Raw genomic sequence first — 19,050 nt, forward strand, 5'->3', positions numbered from 1 at the left:
ATCCTTCAGAGTAGCATTACCAGGGATGTCAAGGACCATGTCATACTCCAACCACTCACTCATTCGCTCACTCACTCATTCATTCAGAAAGCAAGAACTGCATAGTTTATTCTAAGTGGGCAGAGAGTGGGAAATCAGTCTAATTAAATAATCCCGCCAAACGTTTATACCAATCCAGCAGAACTAGAAGGGGCCTGAGAATTTTGAACACTAGTCCAATCCTCTCACTTCACAGATGGAGAAACTGAGGCCCAGCAACCTTCTTTTCCAAACAACAACAACAACTCCATAACAGCCCAGCATCGCTCTGTATTTTCCCAGGCAGTGGATTTAAAGGTACATTTTAAAGCAGAGATAGAATAGGAATGAGTTCCTTAATTTCCTCCTGCCCCTAAATTTGGACATTCACCATCTCAAAAGAGCCGGCTCCTCGGGGCTTCATTGAAACTGAGACTGCTATCTGGGGATGCTGGGGACTGGAAAGGGCATTTTGAGTATTGGTATCTACATGGTTCTTTGGTCACCATTTCTTTATGAAGGGTTTCTCTGCTTGTAGCAGGGTGAGGAAAGGTCAAAGGCGTGGGAGAAGACACAGATGTCCAGGGGCCAACTGCTCAGAGCGAAGTCTGTGAGAACACACAAGATTGGAGATGGCATGGCAGCCCTTACAATGACTATTGGGCAATGTCACCCCAGCTGACAGCCAGAGACAGACTGTGCTCTAAGATTTTTCATATATCCAATTTCCTACCCACACCCCCAAGGGACACCTAGAAAGCCTTGTCTGAGCAGGCTGTCCCTGTTTATGGACATCTGGTGACATGGTCTCCTAGACCAAACCCCCCATGCCAGCCAACTGAGGGCTAACACATAAGGACATACGGGGCACATTCCACACAACTGAGACAGGGAGACAGGAGAGGTACCTGCCTTTGAGATATAGCTGCCAGCCCTGCCTCTTAGGCCCAGCTCAGAGCGTCCAGGGCAACAGCCTGTCACTCTGCCAGCCACCTCAGTTGCTGAGCTGATTAGTCAGGGACCTGCCAGGGAGTCAGTCACCCTCCCTCCAGTCAGCTCTGTGCAGCCTGAACTCAGAGTGCCCCTCACAGGCTGTGGCCTCTTTCCCTGCCCTCTAATTATTCTCCAGACACAGCTCAGCTTCCCTTCATCCCAAGGTCTCTCCCAAGCAGCAGATTACCAGCCCAGAAGGGGTGACCTTCTATATCCATTCCCATTCCTTCTCCCTCCTCCTTCTAGAAAACTGCCCTTCCCCCATGCCCACTCTCTGTTTGGTCCTGCTCCCCTGACCTTTGAATCTGCTGAGAGCAACTGCCCAAGGCTTATGAGGAGTGGTTTGATGTCCCACTCTGTCCAGTGAGGGCATCTCTATATGCTTTACACAGACCAAGAAGCCTGTGCTTGCTGTGTGTGTGTCAGGCCCACTCTGCCACAGTGCAACTCTGAATGCAAGTCTTGCCAAGCTGCTTAACAGGCTCCAAGAGCAGCCCTGTGAGCTGGCTGAGCCTCAGGGTGGCCTGAATCAAACTACTCATCAAAAAGGAACAGCATCCCTCCCTCATCTGGACCGCCATGTGCTATGTGAATTGGTGTGCATCCTGGTGCTCCGAGGAGCGGGTGCCGATAAGTACCGTTGCCTTCCTGGTCCCTGGCACAGGCTTATCACCACTCTAATGTGCGATGACTTCAGCTTCCCCATCGATCTGTGAAATGAGAGGCCTGGCCTGAGAGCCCTCAGGTCTCCCCTGGCTGAATTCCATAAACCAGAACACGGAGGCAAAGAAACAGAATCAAAATGAGTCCTCATGGGAATACGTACCCAGAGATTTAGGGGTCTTTTCCAGAGGCCCATTCTCACAAGTCAGTCTTAAAAGGAAGAGAGAGAAAAGAACTGTGAGACCCAGTTATCCAGAAACACTGAGGCCAGAAGCCTGGGGTTGCTCCAAGGTGGGAGATGGTGAGAGGGACAAAGAGATGGGCTAGTTTCCATCAGTGGCAGAAGGTATAACTCCTGATACTAAGATTGGGTTGATTGATCATCAGCCAGGCCATCCATGCCCAGGGCTAGGCAATTCCCTGGCTCTGCAAACATCTATTTCCTAGGTAGTAACAGCATCCATATGAAAACTGCTGACTTAAGTTAGTAGACCCATGTCTTTGACTGTAGGGTAGCCAATGGAGGACCTGGATTTCTCCCCTCAGCTCCGGCCACAGCCTTGGCCCAGGCTACCCTGCAAGTGTGTTAGCTGCTTAGCCACCTCACCTCCCCCAGTGAGCCCCATGATTTTTTAAAAAATGGATGCATATGTTGTCCATGCCTGGTTGTGTTGGTGTTTGTTGAGGGGCAGTACAGGTATGGAAGGTACACCTGCATGTGTGTGTACATGTGTGAAGGCCCAAAGTTAACGCTGAGTGTCTCCCTCCATCTCTCCCCTACATTTTGAGACTGAGCCCACAATTTGCTGTTTCAAATGTGGCTATGCAGCTAGCTGTGAGGATTCCATTTGCACCTCTTACATACTGGGGTCATAGATAAGTCCTGATGGCCACCAGCTTCCAAGTGGTTCTAGAGACCCAGATCCCATGCATGCACTGCATAAAGTTTGCCTGCCAAGCCACCCACCCCCCATCCCCACAGTGGCCTTCTAACATCAGGTCTGTCTCAACCCCACACCTAAGAGCTTTCGATGACCACTACTTGCTTCAAGACAGGGCTTAGAGGCCTCGGGTGAGAACTCATAGGCTACTCATAAGCTGAGCCAGTCTCACAAGCAGACTCTTGGTAGCTTCCTAAACACCTCTGTCATTCCTCTCTGAGTGTCTTTGTCCTCCGTCTGGGGCTGTCCCTCCTTCAAAATTCCTCCCAAGAAGTCACCCGGCTTCATTGAGATGCTTTTCTATTGGGCTTTCCGATAGACTGGTGAGACCTGCTGTCTCCCCTCAAGTCTCACTGGACTTGGACTCAATGATTTGCCTTCAAATCTCTTTCATCCCCCAAAAATGTTTTCACCCCAGTTTCCAAAGCACCTAGCAGATAGTAGGTGCTCAATAGTTTTTTTTTTTTTTTTGACATGAATAAATGATTAGGCAGATGAATGAATGAAGTGGCAATAGGGTGAATTTCCCACCTATTTGCTAGGCAGCCTTACAGAAGTGGGGAAGAGAGAGTCAAGTTGCAGATGGACAGCTAAGGCAGGTGTTTTCTATGTGACTAATTCCTGCCAGGCTCCTAGCTTAACATCACAGGTTTTTGAGCTATGGCCCCTGACCTCTAAAGTGCCAAGTTAAAGAATAGAATGAGGTTTTAAACAAGGAAACAAATAAATAAAATGGACAGACATAAAGAAGAAACAAAGTCAATTTAAATAGGCAAGATTTATTAGTTAAATCAATGAAGTGATGGAAGGGAGGTGGGGTATACAGGCAGTTTGTACTGTGTGGACAAGGGAGAGGTGATCCCATCCTGTCCTCTCCAGCCATGAAGGCCAGGTGAGGCAGAGGCAGAAGGACCGTGTTGATGTGCAGGACAGAAAAGTGCCACAGAGGAAGTGAGGCTCTGGTTCAGGAGCCAGCACTCCCACAAAGGAGTCAGATGGACCTATAGATAGCACTGGAGGAGGGAGGCTGCTCCCTGGGGGTCAGGCCAAACAGGCTCCTCTCAAAGCTGTTGACAGCAGAGGGTGAAGATCACAGAAGGGTTGCAAGGGGACTGAACACTGAAGGGGGGGGGGGGCGCTGAACAGCACGGGGCTGATCAGGACCGTTTGGATAAAGTTAAGAAGCAGCTGTGAATGCAGTGTAGTAGGCGAGAACCAGATGGGAGCGTCTGCGATCGATGTTATTGCAAGAAAGGTGTGGGGGAGGGGCACTCAGTGAGGTACCAGAAGCACATGAAGCCAGAGCCAGGCTGCTGAAGATGCAGACAAAGGGCAGCTCCTCCATCAGTTTAGGGAAACAGTTTAAGGTGCCTCAGGTTGCCATGGTAATATGTGTTCCCTTCCCTCCTACTTCCTCTAATGCCAACCAGCATGCCATGAGAAACCAGAAGGGTCTCAAGAGAGAAGTCGTTCCGTGGCAAAGTCAGCCAGAGCCCCATGATCCTGGAGATCAATGGTCACAGGGAAAGACTCCAGGGGAAAAAAAGAAAGAGAAAAAAAAAAAAAAAAAAAAAAAAAAGAAATTTTGAGGATGGGCAAATTTAAGCAACAGACGAAAGGCATGTAAGAGAGTGCCTGGAGGATCCAGACATGGGTACAAAAACCAGGGAGACTCTACCACTAATGCTACTGAGAGAGGAGGAGAAGCTGGGAACCAGAAGAAGTGTCTCGCAGTAAGGGAGGCCAGTGCAAAGTGAGCTGCGTGTGAAGGCAAAAATGGGCGAGAGCTTCCACCCAGGAGCAAGTGCATGGGCACAGCCCAGCAGAGCCCGGACTAAGATGGAGACATGGGAATATGCAGAGAAGGCAGCTCGGGAAACATGAGATCGAGAAAGCCGGAGAGAAATGGGAGAGTTTGGAAGATCAGGCAAAAGAAATGCAGCAGGAGGATGTGACAACCATATGCAGTGGCTTACATGACAAAGGTGCCCCCAGTCTTGGCATTTGAACACTTGGTCCAGGGTGGGTGGCAATGTTTGGATAGTGTGGCCTTGCTGAAGGAAGTATGCCATTTACAGGCAGGGTCTGGGTTTCAAAAGCCTCAGGCTATTCCCAGTGTTCTCGATCTGCTTCCCACTTGAGGGTCAAGATGTGAGCTCTCAGCATCCTGTGCCACGATACCTGATGTTTTCCCACCATAGTAGATTCTTACCCTCTGGAACGGTCTGTCCATGTAAACTCTTCTGAAACTTGCTGGACCCTGTGATGATTTGTCATAGCAATAGAAATGTAAACTAATACACCACACTAGGAGAGTCACACCCGTAGTTGGTGAACACCCACTCATACTCACATACATTCACAGACACTCACATGTATATACAAACATACACACATACATAAATAAGATTAGAGGCATACACTCACAGGCACATGCCTATGAGTTCTTACATGTGCCTCGCTGGAGCATTAGTCTGGGCTAGCCACTGGATGCTGATAGCCATCTAGAAGATGCTACCTGTCTTCTTTATGATCAGATTCATGATAACCTAGAGCCTCTGCCCCAACTGTTTCTGGGTATGAAGACCCTTTTGCAGTCCAAAAGTTTTATGAAAAACCCATATACCCACACATATGCATACACAAACATGTACACACATGAGCACATGCTATATACATTATATACATACACACATATTATACATGATAATGGTGGTGGTTTCAGTATCCATTGGCTAAGAAAATACATAATAAAAAAGAGTCACCATGAACTTGGTCATGCCCTAAAACAATGTGTACTTTATTCATCACTATGGCAACTGTAGACATTAAGAAACTAGAAAGCAAGCTGCCCACATCGCTTGTCGCATATGCCTTCAGAGCCAGCCAGAGTCCAGGATCAGAGAAGCTGAAACAATGCTATGGCCTCCATGTGTCTGGCATTCATGGGAGGGGATTTTACCCTTTCCAAACCTGGTGCCTCAAGGCTGTGCCTGCCATGATGACTCAGCAGTGATGAGCCCAAGGGAATAGGGGTGGGACAAGTTACAGGAGAGATGACCACAAACAGACTTGAGATTTTAAGTAGGCTGCTTACCGCACATGTGGGGCCCTTGGTCCCATAAGCCCGTCCTGGCCTGGACACAGGGGCCTGGGCAAAGAGCCAGGCCTGCAGGAAGAGGTCCCCGTGGACATCCGGGCCTTCGGAATGGGCGGGATCACGATGCCTCCTAAAGACTTTTGCATCTTCTCGTCAGCACAATGCAGGTATTGCCTGGAAATCTGCACCTGTGAGCAGGAGGGAGCCTGGTCCTTGGAAACATGACTCACACTGTACTTTCAGCTCGTGGCAGCCTTGCACAAAGCGTCTCCTGCCAGCTGGCAAGAGGATGCCGGGAAATGTCCGATTGTTTCCCTTTTCAGTCTCTTAGGCCCACTCCAACCCCTCTGGGAAGGTCGCCCCTTCCCAGCCACTCCAGGGAGGAAGACTGACAAGCTTTTCTGTTGTTTTAATTTTTTTTTTTTTTGATTTATTTTATCTTCTCATTTCAGAAAAACCTTTGACTATGTAGAGCTGGAAGGGACCCTCTAAAACACCCAATTCAAAGCTCTGCTTTTACAGATCAGGACTGGGAAGGAGGTGGTCCCCCATGCCAACAAGTTGGCATTACGCAAGAGACAACCAGAAAACCGGACAAATCCCAAAACAGGAATACCAAAGAAAGCCTAGGGGCCACCAACTCCAGGACAGACAGTATTGTAGCCCCTGTACCTCTCAGACAGCCCCCCAACACTCTCAGGCCAGCTGTAACTGTCTGGAACACTACAGGGAAAGTGAAGTGAGGGCCTAGAGTCTCTCTCAACGCCACCCTGGTCTTGAGGACTGTCCTGAGACACTTGTAGAGATGCATGGGGCACAGGGACAAGAACTGGTAAAGGAACAGAAAGCAGGTAAGGTAACTGCAGTAAAGACCTGGAGCTACTGAGCCAGCATACCTCCTGGAGATCCTGTCTGCCTCCAGGCGGGTCCAGGTCCTTCTCCTTGGCACTGCTGGCCTCAGGGGTGGTAGGAATGCTCTGGATGGGAGGCATTGGCCTGGGTACCCTCAGGAGCCTCTGCGAGGTGGTACGGGGGATGGTGCTTCTCAGAGGAACTCCTCTGGAGCCTCCCACCGGATCCAGAGAGGCTGAGTAGGGGTACGATGGGGAACAAGTTAGTACCTGGAGCACAGAGAGCTGAGGGTGATTGCTATACTAACCTAGGCCTCATGTCCTGGGAAAAGAAGGGATGATGGAGGGGGAGGGCAGAGAGTCAGGCTCCCTCCAGCCCTGCACCTAACATACACCAGAACACTAGATGAGCGGCAGGTTTTGCGGGTTCCTTTTCATTTCCATAAAACTTGGTAGAAATGCAAATCAAAATCAAAGATGGTATGGGTGGAAAGACAAGAGCAGTGTTGGGCTAAGAGAGGGGACAGCTGGCCCTGGAGAGATGGCATATGACCCTCTGCATCCCTAACTTCAGATCAAAAATGTCCCTCCACAAACTCTTCTTTGGAGCACTCTCTCCCAGCTGGCTGTGCTATTTAGAGCAACTGTGGAGGTTTCAGGAGATGAGACCCAGCTGGAGGAGGGAGGAAGTAGGTCACTGAGGACAGGCCTTTGAAGGTTATAGCCCAGACTCTGGGTCCAAGCTTGCACTCAAGCTTCCTGACAGGACCAGCCTCAGCATGTACACCCACTTCCCTGAATGGAGCTACCGCACCCAGCCTGCTCCACCATGCACTAAAGCGGTGAACCAACATAGATCTTCTCCTCTTCAGTTGTTTCTGCTCCATGTGCTGGTCAGAAACATGAAAGTAATAATATATTCAAGGGATACACACTCCAGAGAAAAGTCAGCCGTGTGCCTGGTGAAGCCCAGTCCTTCTTCTCTGCATGTCCACAAAACTCCAGGCAGATGCAGTGACTAATCAATTCCTTCTCTCTCCTCACTTCTTCAGCTACTGATGAGGGGTAGAGCTGCCTTGACACACCTAAGCTAGCCCAAAAGACACACAGCCCCTCTCCATCATTTCTGTTAGAAATGGTGCTACCTCATACCCCACAACAGCACCTGCCTTGGCAGAAACCCACTGACCAGCCCCAGTGGACCCCCAAAAGCTTGAACACCTGCTGACCCTCATAACCTGTGTGGCGTGGCACCTTTGTTCTCAGAGTAGGTGGTGGCTAGGCCATGGCTCACCTTGAGAAGATGCTGCCATGCCTTCCGAGAGCCGTCTCTTCTTGAGTTTGTCCTTAATCTGGATAGTGTCCCGGGCCACACTGCTGGCTTCTGATTCCAGGGAGGGGATAGCTGCCATGGGGTGGGGCCCCAAGGGCAGAGCTCCGAGGTTCCTGGGGTAGCCATTTCTAGCCTGCCAGCCTTTCAAAGGAGCATCCAGCATGAGACTACTCTGGTCCTCATGGCCACTCAAGAGCTGTGATGACTTCTTACGGCTTGGCAGGACACTCGACACGGGCTGCGGAGAGGCTGAGAGAGACACACACACAAGTTGACTTTTCAGCTAAAGCTAATAGGTTCAAGGTAAATAGAAGAGGAGCCCTAAGTTAGAGAGCAAAATGTTCAGCTGTTGTGAGTGGTGAAGGGGTTGGGGAACTACTGGGCCCAGAGGAGTCCTAGAACCTGGAGACACAAGGGACATCATAGGCAGGGAGCTTGCAAAAGCTCGCCCACATTGTCTCTCTCCTCGGAAGCCCTCCACATAAGTCCTAAGACCTGATGCTCAACCTGCAGAGGTTGGACTGTAGCTGGCATACAATCCGAGGACAGCTGAACTCCCAGCCCAGCCATAGCCTGAGAGAACACACATATGCAGAGTCACGGAAGCCTCCACACAGAGCAAAGAGGCTGAGCCCTGCCCTAGACAGTCTATAGACCAGAGCAGAATCCAGAAGTAGAAGGTGACAGAGGGGCTAAGAGGAATCAAGACAAGCACCAAGCAGAGCTGCCATGCTTGTGCCCCCACCTCCGACTACCCATGTCCAGTGCCTTCCCAAGGCCAAGATGCAGGTCCCCAGGGAAGCGGACCCTGTCTTGATGGAGTGTGAGGGGCCCCAGGTTCCCAGAGGACTAACCCGTACTGAGAGCACCTCTTTCCCATCCCCAGAGGCTCCCTCCACCATTCCCTGAGGAGATCCAAAAAATATTTTTAGTTTGTTTCTACTTTTTGTTTAATGATTTTGTTTTGAGGATTTAGGGAGGTTTGTTGTTTGGTTGGTTTAGTTTAAGTTTTTCTTTGTTTTTCTTTGCATTGCTTCTCTACTACTTAAAATAATTCTTAAAAGTAGACATCACTCCACTCATATAAAAATTGGTATATAAAAGTCCTGCCATATTTAAATGCTCACAGGTGTATAATTTTCAGCTTTTAATTTTTTTTTCTTTTAGATGGAGTCTCATGTAACCCAGGTTAGCCTCAAACTTATGTAGCTAAGGATGATTCTCATTGAACTCTGAACCTCTACTTCTCAAATGTCCTGCATTAGTCTCTAGGAGCATTTTAAACAGCCATGATACGAAAACACCTGACATGGATGGAGAATGTCCAAACATGCAGGCATTTCCTCCTCCAGCCTGGGTTCCAGCTCTGTGGCCAGTGGCCTTGACTGGGAAGTTTCTAGGGGATCCTCTCCCATCCCATGCCAAAGACCTCAGAGAGCTCACCAGAGCAATTTGGTGTGACCGAGTCACCGGGACAGGTCCTCACCTTCACCATAAGGAAGAAGACTGGAGTCAGTGCTCCCAGGTGGGGGTGCCCGGAGCCCAGCACTAGTCCGAGGGACACTCCCACAGTACACAGCCACTGGGGCCGGAACTCTGGCTGGGGACAGAATCACAGGAGAATGGTACCTTAGAGCCCTCTGGGGCCAAGCTAGAGTAGAAAAGAAGAGTGGGAGTAACCATACCCTCTACCATCTTCTCTGCTAGAAGGACCTAGTCCTCACTCCAGAGTCTGGTCCACTGATGGGAGTACCAGCCAGGCAGTAACCTCAAACAAGCTCACAAATCCTACCAGCCCCAGCCCTTGCTAGCATCCTTCTCTCCTCAAATTCTGCCTGCTTCCTCCCTCATGCCTGCTTCCCCCCTCATGCCTGCTTCCCCCCTCATGCCTGTTTCCCCTCTCTGCTTTCTACCACCCTCCAGCTTTGGGTCAAGCCCCCTAGTTAGGCTTTTTTTTCAGCCTCCTTCAGAGTCTCCTCTTCCAGCAGTCAGTAAAACTGATCCCTGCTGATCACAGCCCTGGCTTCTGTCACAGTGGCTCTCGGGAACCCATTACAGATAACAACTCCCTTTGCCTTGGCAAAGCACCTGGTTCGGAGCATCCACTACCTGCCTCTCCCCCTAAAGGCCTAAAGCACTGATCTCCAGTCTTCCCTCCACTGTCTTCCTGGTTTAGCAAATGGCTCTCTTGACTTCCTAGTGCCTGTACTGTGCAGGGATTCTGGTCTGTGCACACTGACAAGAGGGTAGCAAGGTTGACCTGGCCCTCCCTTGGAGGAGTCTACAAGGCCAGTGACAAGCAGATCGTGAAGAATAAGCAACAGCACAGTAAGCCCTGATAAGGGACAGAAAGAAGAAGCCTTCCCAGTGGGGAGGAAGCACGGCAGAAACCGGGAAAAGAAAAGAGAGCTGCCTAAGCTTCCCCTTAAGAAGCCTTCATCAAACCTGCTACTGCTTGCAATTAATGCCTGCTAGGAAAGGGGAAATCTGTTTCCTCCTCAAGCCAGCTCCAGGGCAGTGGCCACCACTAACCCAGCTCTACCTCTGCAGTCAGTTTTGTTGTGAGCTCTTTGTCTCATTTTTGTGTGTATATTTTTATTGTTTGCTTTGAGGGAGGGAGGGAAGGAGAGAAAGAGAGAGAGAGGGAGAGAGAAATCATGGAGTTGGATGGGTAGACAGGTGTGGGAGATCTGGGAGAAGTTGAGGGAAAAGAAAGAACATGAAAAATACATTATATGAAAAAATTCAATGAAAAAAGGGAAGGCTTCCCCTGCCTTTGGCCTCACAGGCCCGAGTCCTCTCCCTTAGCACTTAACATGTCAGTCTTCCAAGCTCACAGGCCCAGCCCCTCCTGAGCACATCTCAGTACCACCTAAGGGCTGAACCTACCAGCAGATAAGCCCACATACAGGGGGGCATTCAGTCACCCTCCTACACAGAGACACACACAGAGAGCAGGACTTGGGAGAATTGGTTGTTCTTGTTTCTATTGCTGTGTGACCTTGAGGAAATAAACTACCCTCTCTGGGATTCAATTTCATACTTGTAAAACAAACTATTTGGACTGCACTGGAGTTCATAAAATACCTTCATCCTGTCCCTAGATTTTCCTTAGGCTTTCAGCCTTTCTCCCTTCTCCACTAGACTCTGAGGCCAGGCTAGAACTGATAAAGTTGTTAATTACCAAGTTGTTTTCCTATTCTGCAGTATACTGCCTAAGCAGAGGATATCTCCCAGCCACTACTGTCTTCACCAAAGTCCCCTGGACATATATCTGCTACCTCTGGGCCTATCCGAGGTCAACAGCAACTCTACACTTGACAATCATCCATTTCCTGCAGGCTCTGGAAATCTGTTTCCACCAGAAACGGGAGTGCCTGGGCCCAGCCACCCACATGCTCACAATAACAAGATTGCATAAACCCTTCAAGGAACCAACCAACCTTGTCTCAGAGCAGACACAAAGCCATCTAGAGCCCCCAGGGCACCCCACACTCCCAGAAGGCCAGGGAGCCTTGCAGAAGACAGTCAAGGCAATTGAAGTCAGGAAACCCAGTATCACCCTGTGGTCAGCCACCAACCTGGCTGCATCTTCCGGGAAAGTGGCAGGTAACAGATGCTCTGAACCAGGGGCTTTGCCAAGGCAAAGGGAGTTATCTGTAATGGGTGCCCGAGAGCAGCCCAGGGAGAACACCAAAAGCTGCATCTTGCTAGACCCTTTGAGTATCCAAGGAAGTTTCACAGAACATCAAGGTCCCCTACCTAGAGTGACATCGTCACCGGTGTCCATGACCCAGGTGAGGAAGGAGCCCACCAGGCTACCTAGAAATAGCAGTTGTCCCTGGGCCCTGAGTGCAGGCCTCAGGAGTCCAAAGGATGCTGATCTGTGACATCCAGGGCCCTATGTGCAAACAAAACAAAACACTGTTAAACCCTCTGTGCGATCCGCTGGAGCTAAAGCCTGGCTGAGGTGAAGAGATCAGCGCCAGGCCCAGGATGCCCTCCTGTCTTTCCTGACCTTTGTCCTCTCTCAGAAATGCCCAAGATCCTGAGTGCCAAGGCCATATGACTCTGGAGACAAGTTCATTATGAGGAGATTCAATGGGGCCCAATCAACCTGTCACCCCTTGTCACTTGGACATGACGCCTTCAAGCCTTGGGGAAGGTGAAATTCTATCACTCTTTTCCAGTACTTTCTATTTTCTTCCAAAGCCCTTTGCACAGCTGCCTGGAGCCTGTGGTGGGTGCGGATCCTCAGATTAAGCTTGGGGTCTTGGCAGGGTTGCCCTCAACACTGGCTGCTTTCAAGTTAGGACTGTCTGCACCTGCCTGAAGACCTTGGTGCTGTTCTCACCTGATTTGAACAAGCCCACACCTCTCCCTCTTGGCCACCTTGACAGTTTGTTTCCCTCAGCTTGTTCACTCTGAGCCTCTTCCCTGTCTCCCTCAAGCCTTCGGGTCAGCCACCAGCTCCTGCCCTTTAGCGAGCTTCACTTCCCCTTTGATGGGGGGGTGGGGGAGGGGGTCTCACTGCAGGCTCTGAAACTCCACACTGCAGAGTCTGGGAATGGCCAGACCAGCTTAGTGGCAGAGTTGAGCCTCCCAGTGTCACTCCTGAGAACACCTCCCTCCAGATGCTGTCTGGCTGGGTACAGGCAAAGGGCACTGTGCCAGCTTCCTTTTGTTGAGCAACAAAACCCAGCTCAGGAACTAAGCCAGCCTGCCACAGGCCCTGCCTGGCCCCAAAAGGTAACGTCTGGCCCAACAAGTTGAATGAGGCTCAGCCAGCTGCCCAGCCCTGACCCTGCCCTGTCTCCATGCTTAGCACCTCAAGCCAGTTGGGTCCTCTGTCCCAGAATTTTCCTCAGTGACTACTATGGGGAGGACTAAACCACATGATGGCGACAGCAGCCAGGAAGGCCTGTGAGGTAAGGTGCTTCTTCCAAGCCAATAGGGAAGATTCTATTCCACAGAGACAACACCCCATCCTTCAGGCAGAGAGATGGGGAAGATACTTAAGAGACTGGCCAGGCTACCATCTTCCCTGAAAGACTCAGGACTACTCTTCCAGGGCTTTGGAAGCCCCAAGAATTGACTCTCATCAGAGGATGCACTGTCTATGGACAGTCTAAGTAAATAAGAAACATCTATCTAGATTCTTGTTCTCAATCATGGCTGAAGCTTTCAATCACCTAAAGCCTGATTAAAATTATAGGCTGAGACACGGCCACACAAGCCTGTCCCCACTGAATCATTCTAGTAAGCAGCCTACAAGGATGTGCCTGTTGTTTTAAGTCCAAAGTAATTTTTGATGTTCAAACAGGACTGAGCCACTGGGCTATGGTTCCAGTTCAGCTTATAGCAAGAGCTTTGCTCACTCTCTCTCACCATAGGCTGTCCAGGTACCTTAATTTACTCAAAGCGCTCCTTTCTAAACAGACAATTTGGACTTGCCCAAGAGCACAGACTATGTAAGATATTATAGTCGTGATACCGTATGACTTGTGAATGGGACTCTCCTCACCGGCTACCTCCTGGAAGTCAGAATGTTCACAGCCTGAGGCAGCTTCATTCCTTTATGCCTAGCTTACCACAGTACATTCATCAACAAGCCCCAGTGAGGTCTGCACGTTCAAACCCTCAGTTCCCAAAGATCTACAGAGCAGGGTCTCCAGGCACCTGCCCCCAGAGGAGGTAGCCACAGTGGCTAACAGACAAGCAGTCATATCCCATGTGACAGCCACTCTCTCTCACACACACACACACACACACACACACACTACATATACAACACACACACACTATACAACACACACACACCACACACCACACACATACACACACCACACACCACACACACACATACACACACCACACACCACACCACACACCACACCACACACCACACCATACACACACACACATCACACACCACACACACACACACCACACACCACACCACACACCACATCACTCACACACACACACACACCACACACCACACACCACACACCACACACACACACCACACACCACACCACACACCACATCACTCACACACACACACACACACACACACACACCACACCACACACCACACCACACACACACACACACACACACACCACACACCACACACACACACACCACACACCACACCACACACCACACACCACACTACACACACACACACACACACACACACTCACACTCACACAGGAGGATCACTCAGGCCCTAAGACAGAGCTCTAGACTTGACTCAGACGCCACTCACCCCATCTCCTGGGTAGAACTCACTAAGGCCTCATTTGCACACAGCACTCTTCTGGCCATGAAGCTTTTACTCCCTTTGCCTGTTGGATCATCCAGTCTCAACTGAAAGAGCTCAAGCGGCCAGAAGATTCCAGTAAGCAGGGTTTTATTCTCACTTCCCAATGCTTCACATTGTCCTGAATGGCTGATTCCTTACTCTCAGCCTCAGTTTCCCAGTGTAAATAAATAACTGTTGTCTGTGCCTTCCCTTAAATCTGTGGCCACTGGGGTTCCATGGTGACCCATGCTACAGGAATGAAGCTATGGGACCGAAGAGACTCAGGTTTCAAGTGGAATGGAAACAAACCTAGCATTGGCTCAGGAGAGTGTCAGCCCAAGAACAAAGTGGGACTGCCCCTGGGCCTCTTACAGCCACAGGAACCAAGGCTCAGGGACTGCATACCTTGTTCCCCAGGGAGCTACTGTCCTAAAGAGAACAGCAAACAGTTCCTGCAGCGGGGCAGGAGGAACTGGGGAGGGGGGGGGTGAGACAGATGCTCACTCACACCATCTTGAAAGTTATAGTGGAGAGAGCCCTCCCTCCCTTTAGAGCCGACTGGTGACAGTTATGCACATGGAGTGGGTGGATAACTCAAACTAGGTTTCACTCCATATTTCCCTTTTATTTTTCCTTTCTGAAATACTTAAGAGGGTCTTAGTATGTAGTCCAGGCTAGCCTAGAACTCAAGATCTTCCTATCTCAGCCTCTGGAGTGTTGAGATCCCAGGTATGTGTCACCATACCTACCTCAGATGTCCCTTTGGCCTCCTCCAGGGCTCACTATTGTTTCTATGTGAGCACACATTGTCACACATTGTCACCAAGGCGGGAGGAACAACACTTTCTGTAAGAGTAGGAGAAGCACACGGACACTCACTGCCACCCTGACTGGGACGTGTACTTATACCCTGTCACACTGGTCAGAATAAGCATTCACTGTCGTGCCAGGAGGGACTGAGGGACACTCACAGTATCTGGGCAGGTAGGCATCTCGAGGGACCACACAGTTGTCCAAGAAGTCAACTGAGGGAAGCCAACCTTGCTGGACCTGACAAGAATGTCAACTGGTCCAGGCATGAAGAGATAAATGAACGTCTGAGTACAGGGACCGGAGGCCTAGCCTAGGAAGGCAGTGGTGGCCATGGTACAGATTCTGGAATGGGACCCTGGAAGGACATACTTAGAAAGCAATAGTTTTGACCAAATCTAAGAATGGAAGTTTCTAGACCCTGCACTGAAACACTAATACAAACACAAAAAAATAAAAATCACGATCGAGACCTACCTGCTAGTCTAGCCAGGGTGTAGGCTGGATTGTTCTTTCTCCCTGGGAATGAGGTGCAGCCATACACCTCAAAGCCCTCACCCACCTCTACTTCCATGAGGCAGCCCAGGCATAGACCTCCAGGGAAACCCCTGCTGTCCTTAGGCGTCCCCAATGCCTCTAATCTCTGAGCTGTCAGCTCAAGCCAGTCCACTATGTCCCAGATACTAGGACACGAAGGTATGTGTGGCCCCTGAGCATGCCATGACTGGAAGCACCTTACTGACAGCCTCTAAAGCCCAGCTTCTGCTGCTGCCAAAAGAGATAACTCTTGGCAAGCCTCAGTACCTATTCAATAAACAGAGATAATCACTTAATGCAGGGTCTGACCCCTAGTTAGTGATCAGTGCGCCTGGACATTAATACAGCTGCAGTGAGCAGAGGCTGGCTGAGGAGATGGCTCAGTATGAAGCTAGCTTTGAAAGCAGGAGGACTCCAGTTCAAATCCCCAGAAGCCACATGAAAACCCCCGGGCGTGGTAGCACACGTCTGTAATCCCAGAGCTGGGGAGGCAGAACGAGAAGGTGCTTGAGGCTGGCAACTGTTCTGGACCCTTCCTAATGCTGTGACCCTTTAATGCAGCTCCTCATGTTATGGTGCCCTCCCCACCATACAATTACTTCCTTGCTACTTCATAACTGTAATCCTGCTACTGTTGGAGCAAACTGTAGTGGAAATATCTGATATACAGGATATCTGATAAGGGACCCCAAAGGGATTGTGACCCACAAGTTGAGAACCACAGGTCCAAACAAATAGAACAACCCAGCTTCAGTGAGAGACCTTGTCAAAAAACAACAGGGCCAGTGACTGAGGAGTGTCCCCAGCTGTGAAGCTGGGGACAGGGGTGATATACAGATGGGAGAGCATGAAGCAGACGCAATGAGCAGACAATTCCTTGGCATTTGCATGAGAAGGTCAGGGAGGGATGGGGAGCTGGAGATGAGGGTAGGGTGGAACCTTTAAGGAGTGGGGCAGGCTAGGCTGTTGATCATTGAGGGAGATATGGGGGCCTCATCTCCTTTCTCACAGTCTCTTTTCTTCCTCCTCTGCCACGAGTCAAGCCGCTTTGCCCCACCCTACCTCCCATGATGTACCTCATCCCAGGCCCAGAAACTTGCAAAGCCAGCAGCCATGGACTGGAGCCTCAGAACCCATGGCCAAGACCAAATCTGTCCTTCAAGTCAGATTTCTCAAGCATTATGTCACAGCAATGGAACGCTGATTAACACAGGTACCAAGTCACCTCCACCCTGACCAGGGAGACTGCTGCCCACACCCACCACACCCTGTGTAGAGGTATCCCAGGCCTTCCCACCCACTCAGATCTCCAGGTTCCCACTGAGACTGACTTGAAGGCCAACAAGAAAAAAGTTCAGAGAAAACCCCCTTCACTATCTCAGCAGCTACCCCACTCCACTACCTGCTGGTACTGTCACCCCTCCATCATAAGATACTACTGTAAGTGCTTTGCTGGTTAGATAACATGAGGCTCAGGCCAGCTAGCAGCCTGCAGGAGTATAAAGAAGGTCCTGGGGAGATGGCCAGGTTGCTAAAATGCTTTCTGGGCAGTCATGAGAATCCTAGTTCAAACCCTCAGAACTTGGTTTTTTATTTGTTTTGGTTTTTTAAAAAAAGACAGGTACAATGTGGCCTTGTAATTCCAGTACTGGGAAAGCAGTGGCCTGTGGAGCCCTGGGGCCAGCCAGCCTAGCCTACTCAGTGACCTTCAGCCAACAAGACCCTGACTCAAAAAACCAAATGACATCTGGGGTTGGTCACCTACACACACTTTCACACACATGCACACACTCACAAGGGAATACAAAGGGTCAAACACAGTGCCTGGTGTATAGTAATACCTCAGTAAGTGTTAGTAAGGTAGGGAAATGAATTCAAGGAAGCATATCATCATCACAGTCTGGGCAAGAAAACCGTACGTGAAGGAAATTAATGTCCTTCAGTCCCGTGTCACCGTGCTTCAGGTCCTGTGCAACAGGCTTCCAAGAACGCCATTTGCCCCATTTGCCGTGGAAATAGGGTAAGAAAATGGATGTTCTGACCCTCATTTTAAAGGTAAGATGACTGAGGCTCAGAGAGGTCGAGGAGAGCAGGTCAAGGCCACACAGCTGCAGCAGAAGAGTAAAACTCGGCTCAGTATGTCAGACTGTTCACTCAGGCTCCGACAGCCAGACCACCTGCTCACTCTGTGGCCTCAGGCACATTAGTGAACCTCTATGAACTTCTGTTTCATGGCAAACTGGAATTAAAAGCATCAATTTCACAAGGTTATCAAGAGAACCCAAGGGGCTAGAGAGCTGGCTCAGCTACTAAGAGTACTTGCTGATCTTGCAGAGGACCTCAGTTCAGTTCCCAGAAGCCACAGCTGGCAGCTCACAGCGGCCTGCAACTCCAGCTCCAAGGGGTCAGACACCTTCTTTCAGCCTCTGCAGGCACCCACATACACAGAGACAAACAGATGGACAGACAGACAGACAGAAACACACACACCTAAACAAATAATTAAATTAATCTTAAAAACAAAAAGGAGATCAGGAGAGTGGGGACAGGTTAGGGTTTTTTTTTGGGGGGGGGGACTGGAAAAGGGGATAACATTTAAAATGTGAATAAAGAACATATCTAATTAAAAAAAAAAAAAAGGAGGCATACTCAGAAAATATAACAGGTGCTTAGTACTCATCCCTAAATGAGACACCTATCTCAAACCCCAGGGGTTCAGGAACATCAAAGAGGGGAAGAACAAATTCAGAAGCTGGAAGACCGGGAGGAGAGCTATAAAACACTGTGTCCTGTGCCCGCTGGACTCATGGACGCACTACTACTGCTACCTGAACAGGATCGAGTTGGCCACCACAGGTAGCACAAAGTGGACTCGGGGTCCTTAAAAAGACATGAGGCAGGGAAGGCAGTGTGTTAGGGAATTTTGGGTAGTCGGGGATGGATGGATGCATTATACGTTGTATATATGTATGAAATTGTCCAAGAATAAAAATAAATATATTTTACATGTATGTGTAAAATTATAAATATAGTATATGTATTATAAATATTCTATATATAATTTATATGTTATATAAAATATAATAATTTATAAATCGTATATATTTAAACACACACACACACCTGATGGGAAGCTGAGGAAGGAGGAGAGAAAGTTTAAGGTCAGCCTGGGCAACTCAGTGAGACACTGTCTCAAAATAAAAAGTAGAAAATAATAGGTCCTGTGTGGTAAGCATTTTGTCCAGTATGTTTGAGGCCTTGGGTATAATCCCTAGAGCTGAAAATCAAAAGACCATCATGGAATGCCACGTCTAGCTCCCGTCTCTGTCAATGGTGGGCAGGCACTGTTTGGTAAGAGTCCTGCTGGGTCGGCAGTTCCTGAAAGGGATTCCTGGACCCATTGAAAGCCTCTGGGGCAGGAAGCTGCAGAGGCCTGGCTGAGGTCAGGAGTGAAGTGAAGAGGTTCCCTGCAGAGTATCTCCTGGTACCACTCT

General features: G+C 49.6%; 1 protein-coding gene across 8 annotated transcripts in view; it reads right to left on the bottom strand.

Moving 5' to 3' along the window:
• Togaram2 (TOG array regulator of axonemal microtubules 2) overlaps positions 1-19,050 on the bottom strand; it is a 57,651-nt gene that overhangs the window by 34,086 nt on the left and 4,515 nt on the right. For 6 of the 8 annotated variants that reach the window (XM_076942254.1, XM_076942252.1, XM_076942253.1 and 3 more), the window contains exons 2-5: positions 7,861-8,148; positions 6,612-6,802; positions 5,713-5,903; positions 1,838-1,884 (exon numbers count right to left, since the gene is read on the bottom strand). In XM_076942254.1, coding sequence (XP_076798369.1) covers positions 1,838-1,884; positions 5,713-5,903; positions 6,612-6,802; positions 7,861-8,148 — 717 coding nt within the window. Of the gene's footprint in view, positions 1-1,837; positions 1,885-5,712; positions 5,904-6,611; positions 6,803-7,860; positions 8,149-11,661; positions 11,801-19,050 lie in introns of all 8 variants that reach the window. The other 2 variants (XM_076942256.1, XM_076942255.1) reach the window with 1 other exon arrangement.

The sequence above is a fragment of the Arvicanthis niloticus genome, chromosome 11 (assembly GCF_011762505.2).
Source record: "Arvicanthis niloticus isolate mArvNil1 chromosome 11, mArvNil1.pat.X, whole genome shotgun sequence".
In the NCBI taxonomy this organism is placed as follows: Eukaryota; Metazoa; Chordata; class Mammalia; order Rodentia; family Muridae; genus Arvicanthis; species Arvicanthis niloticus.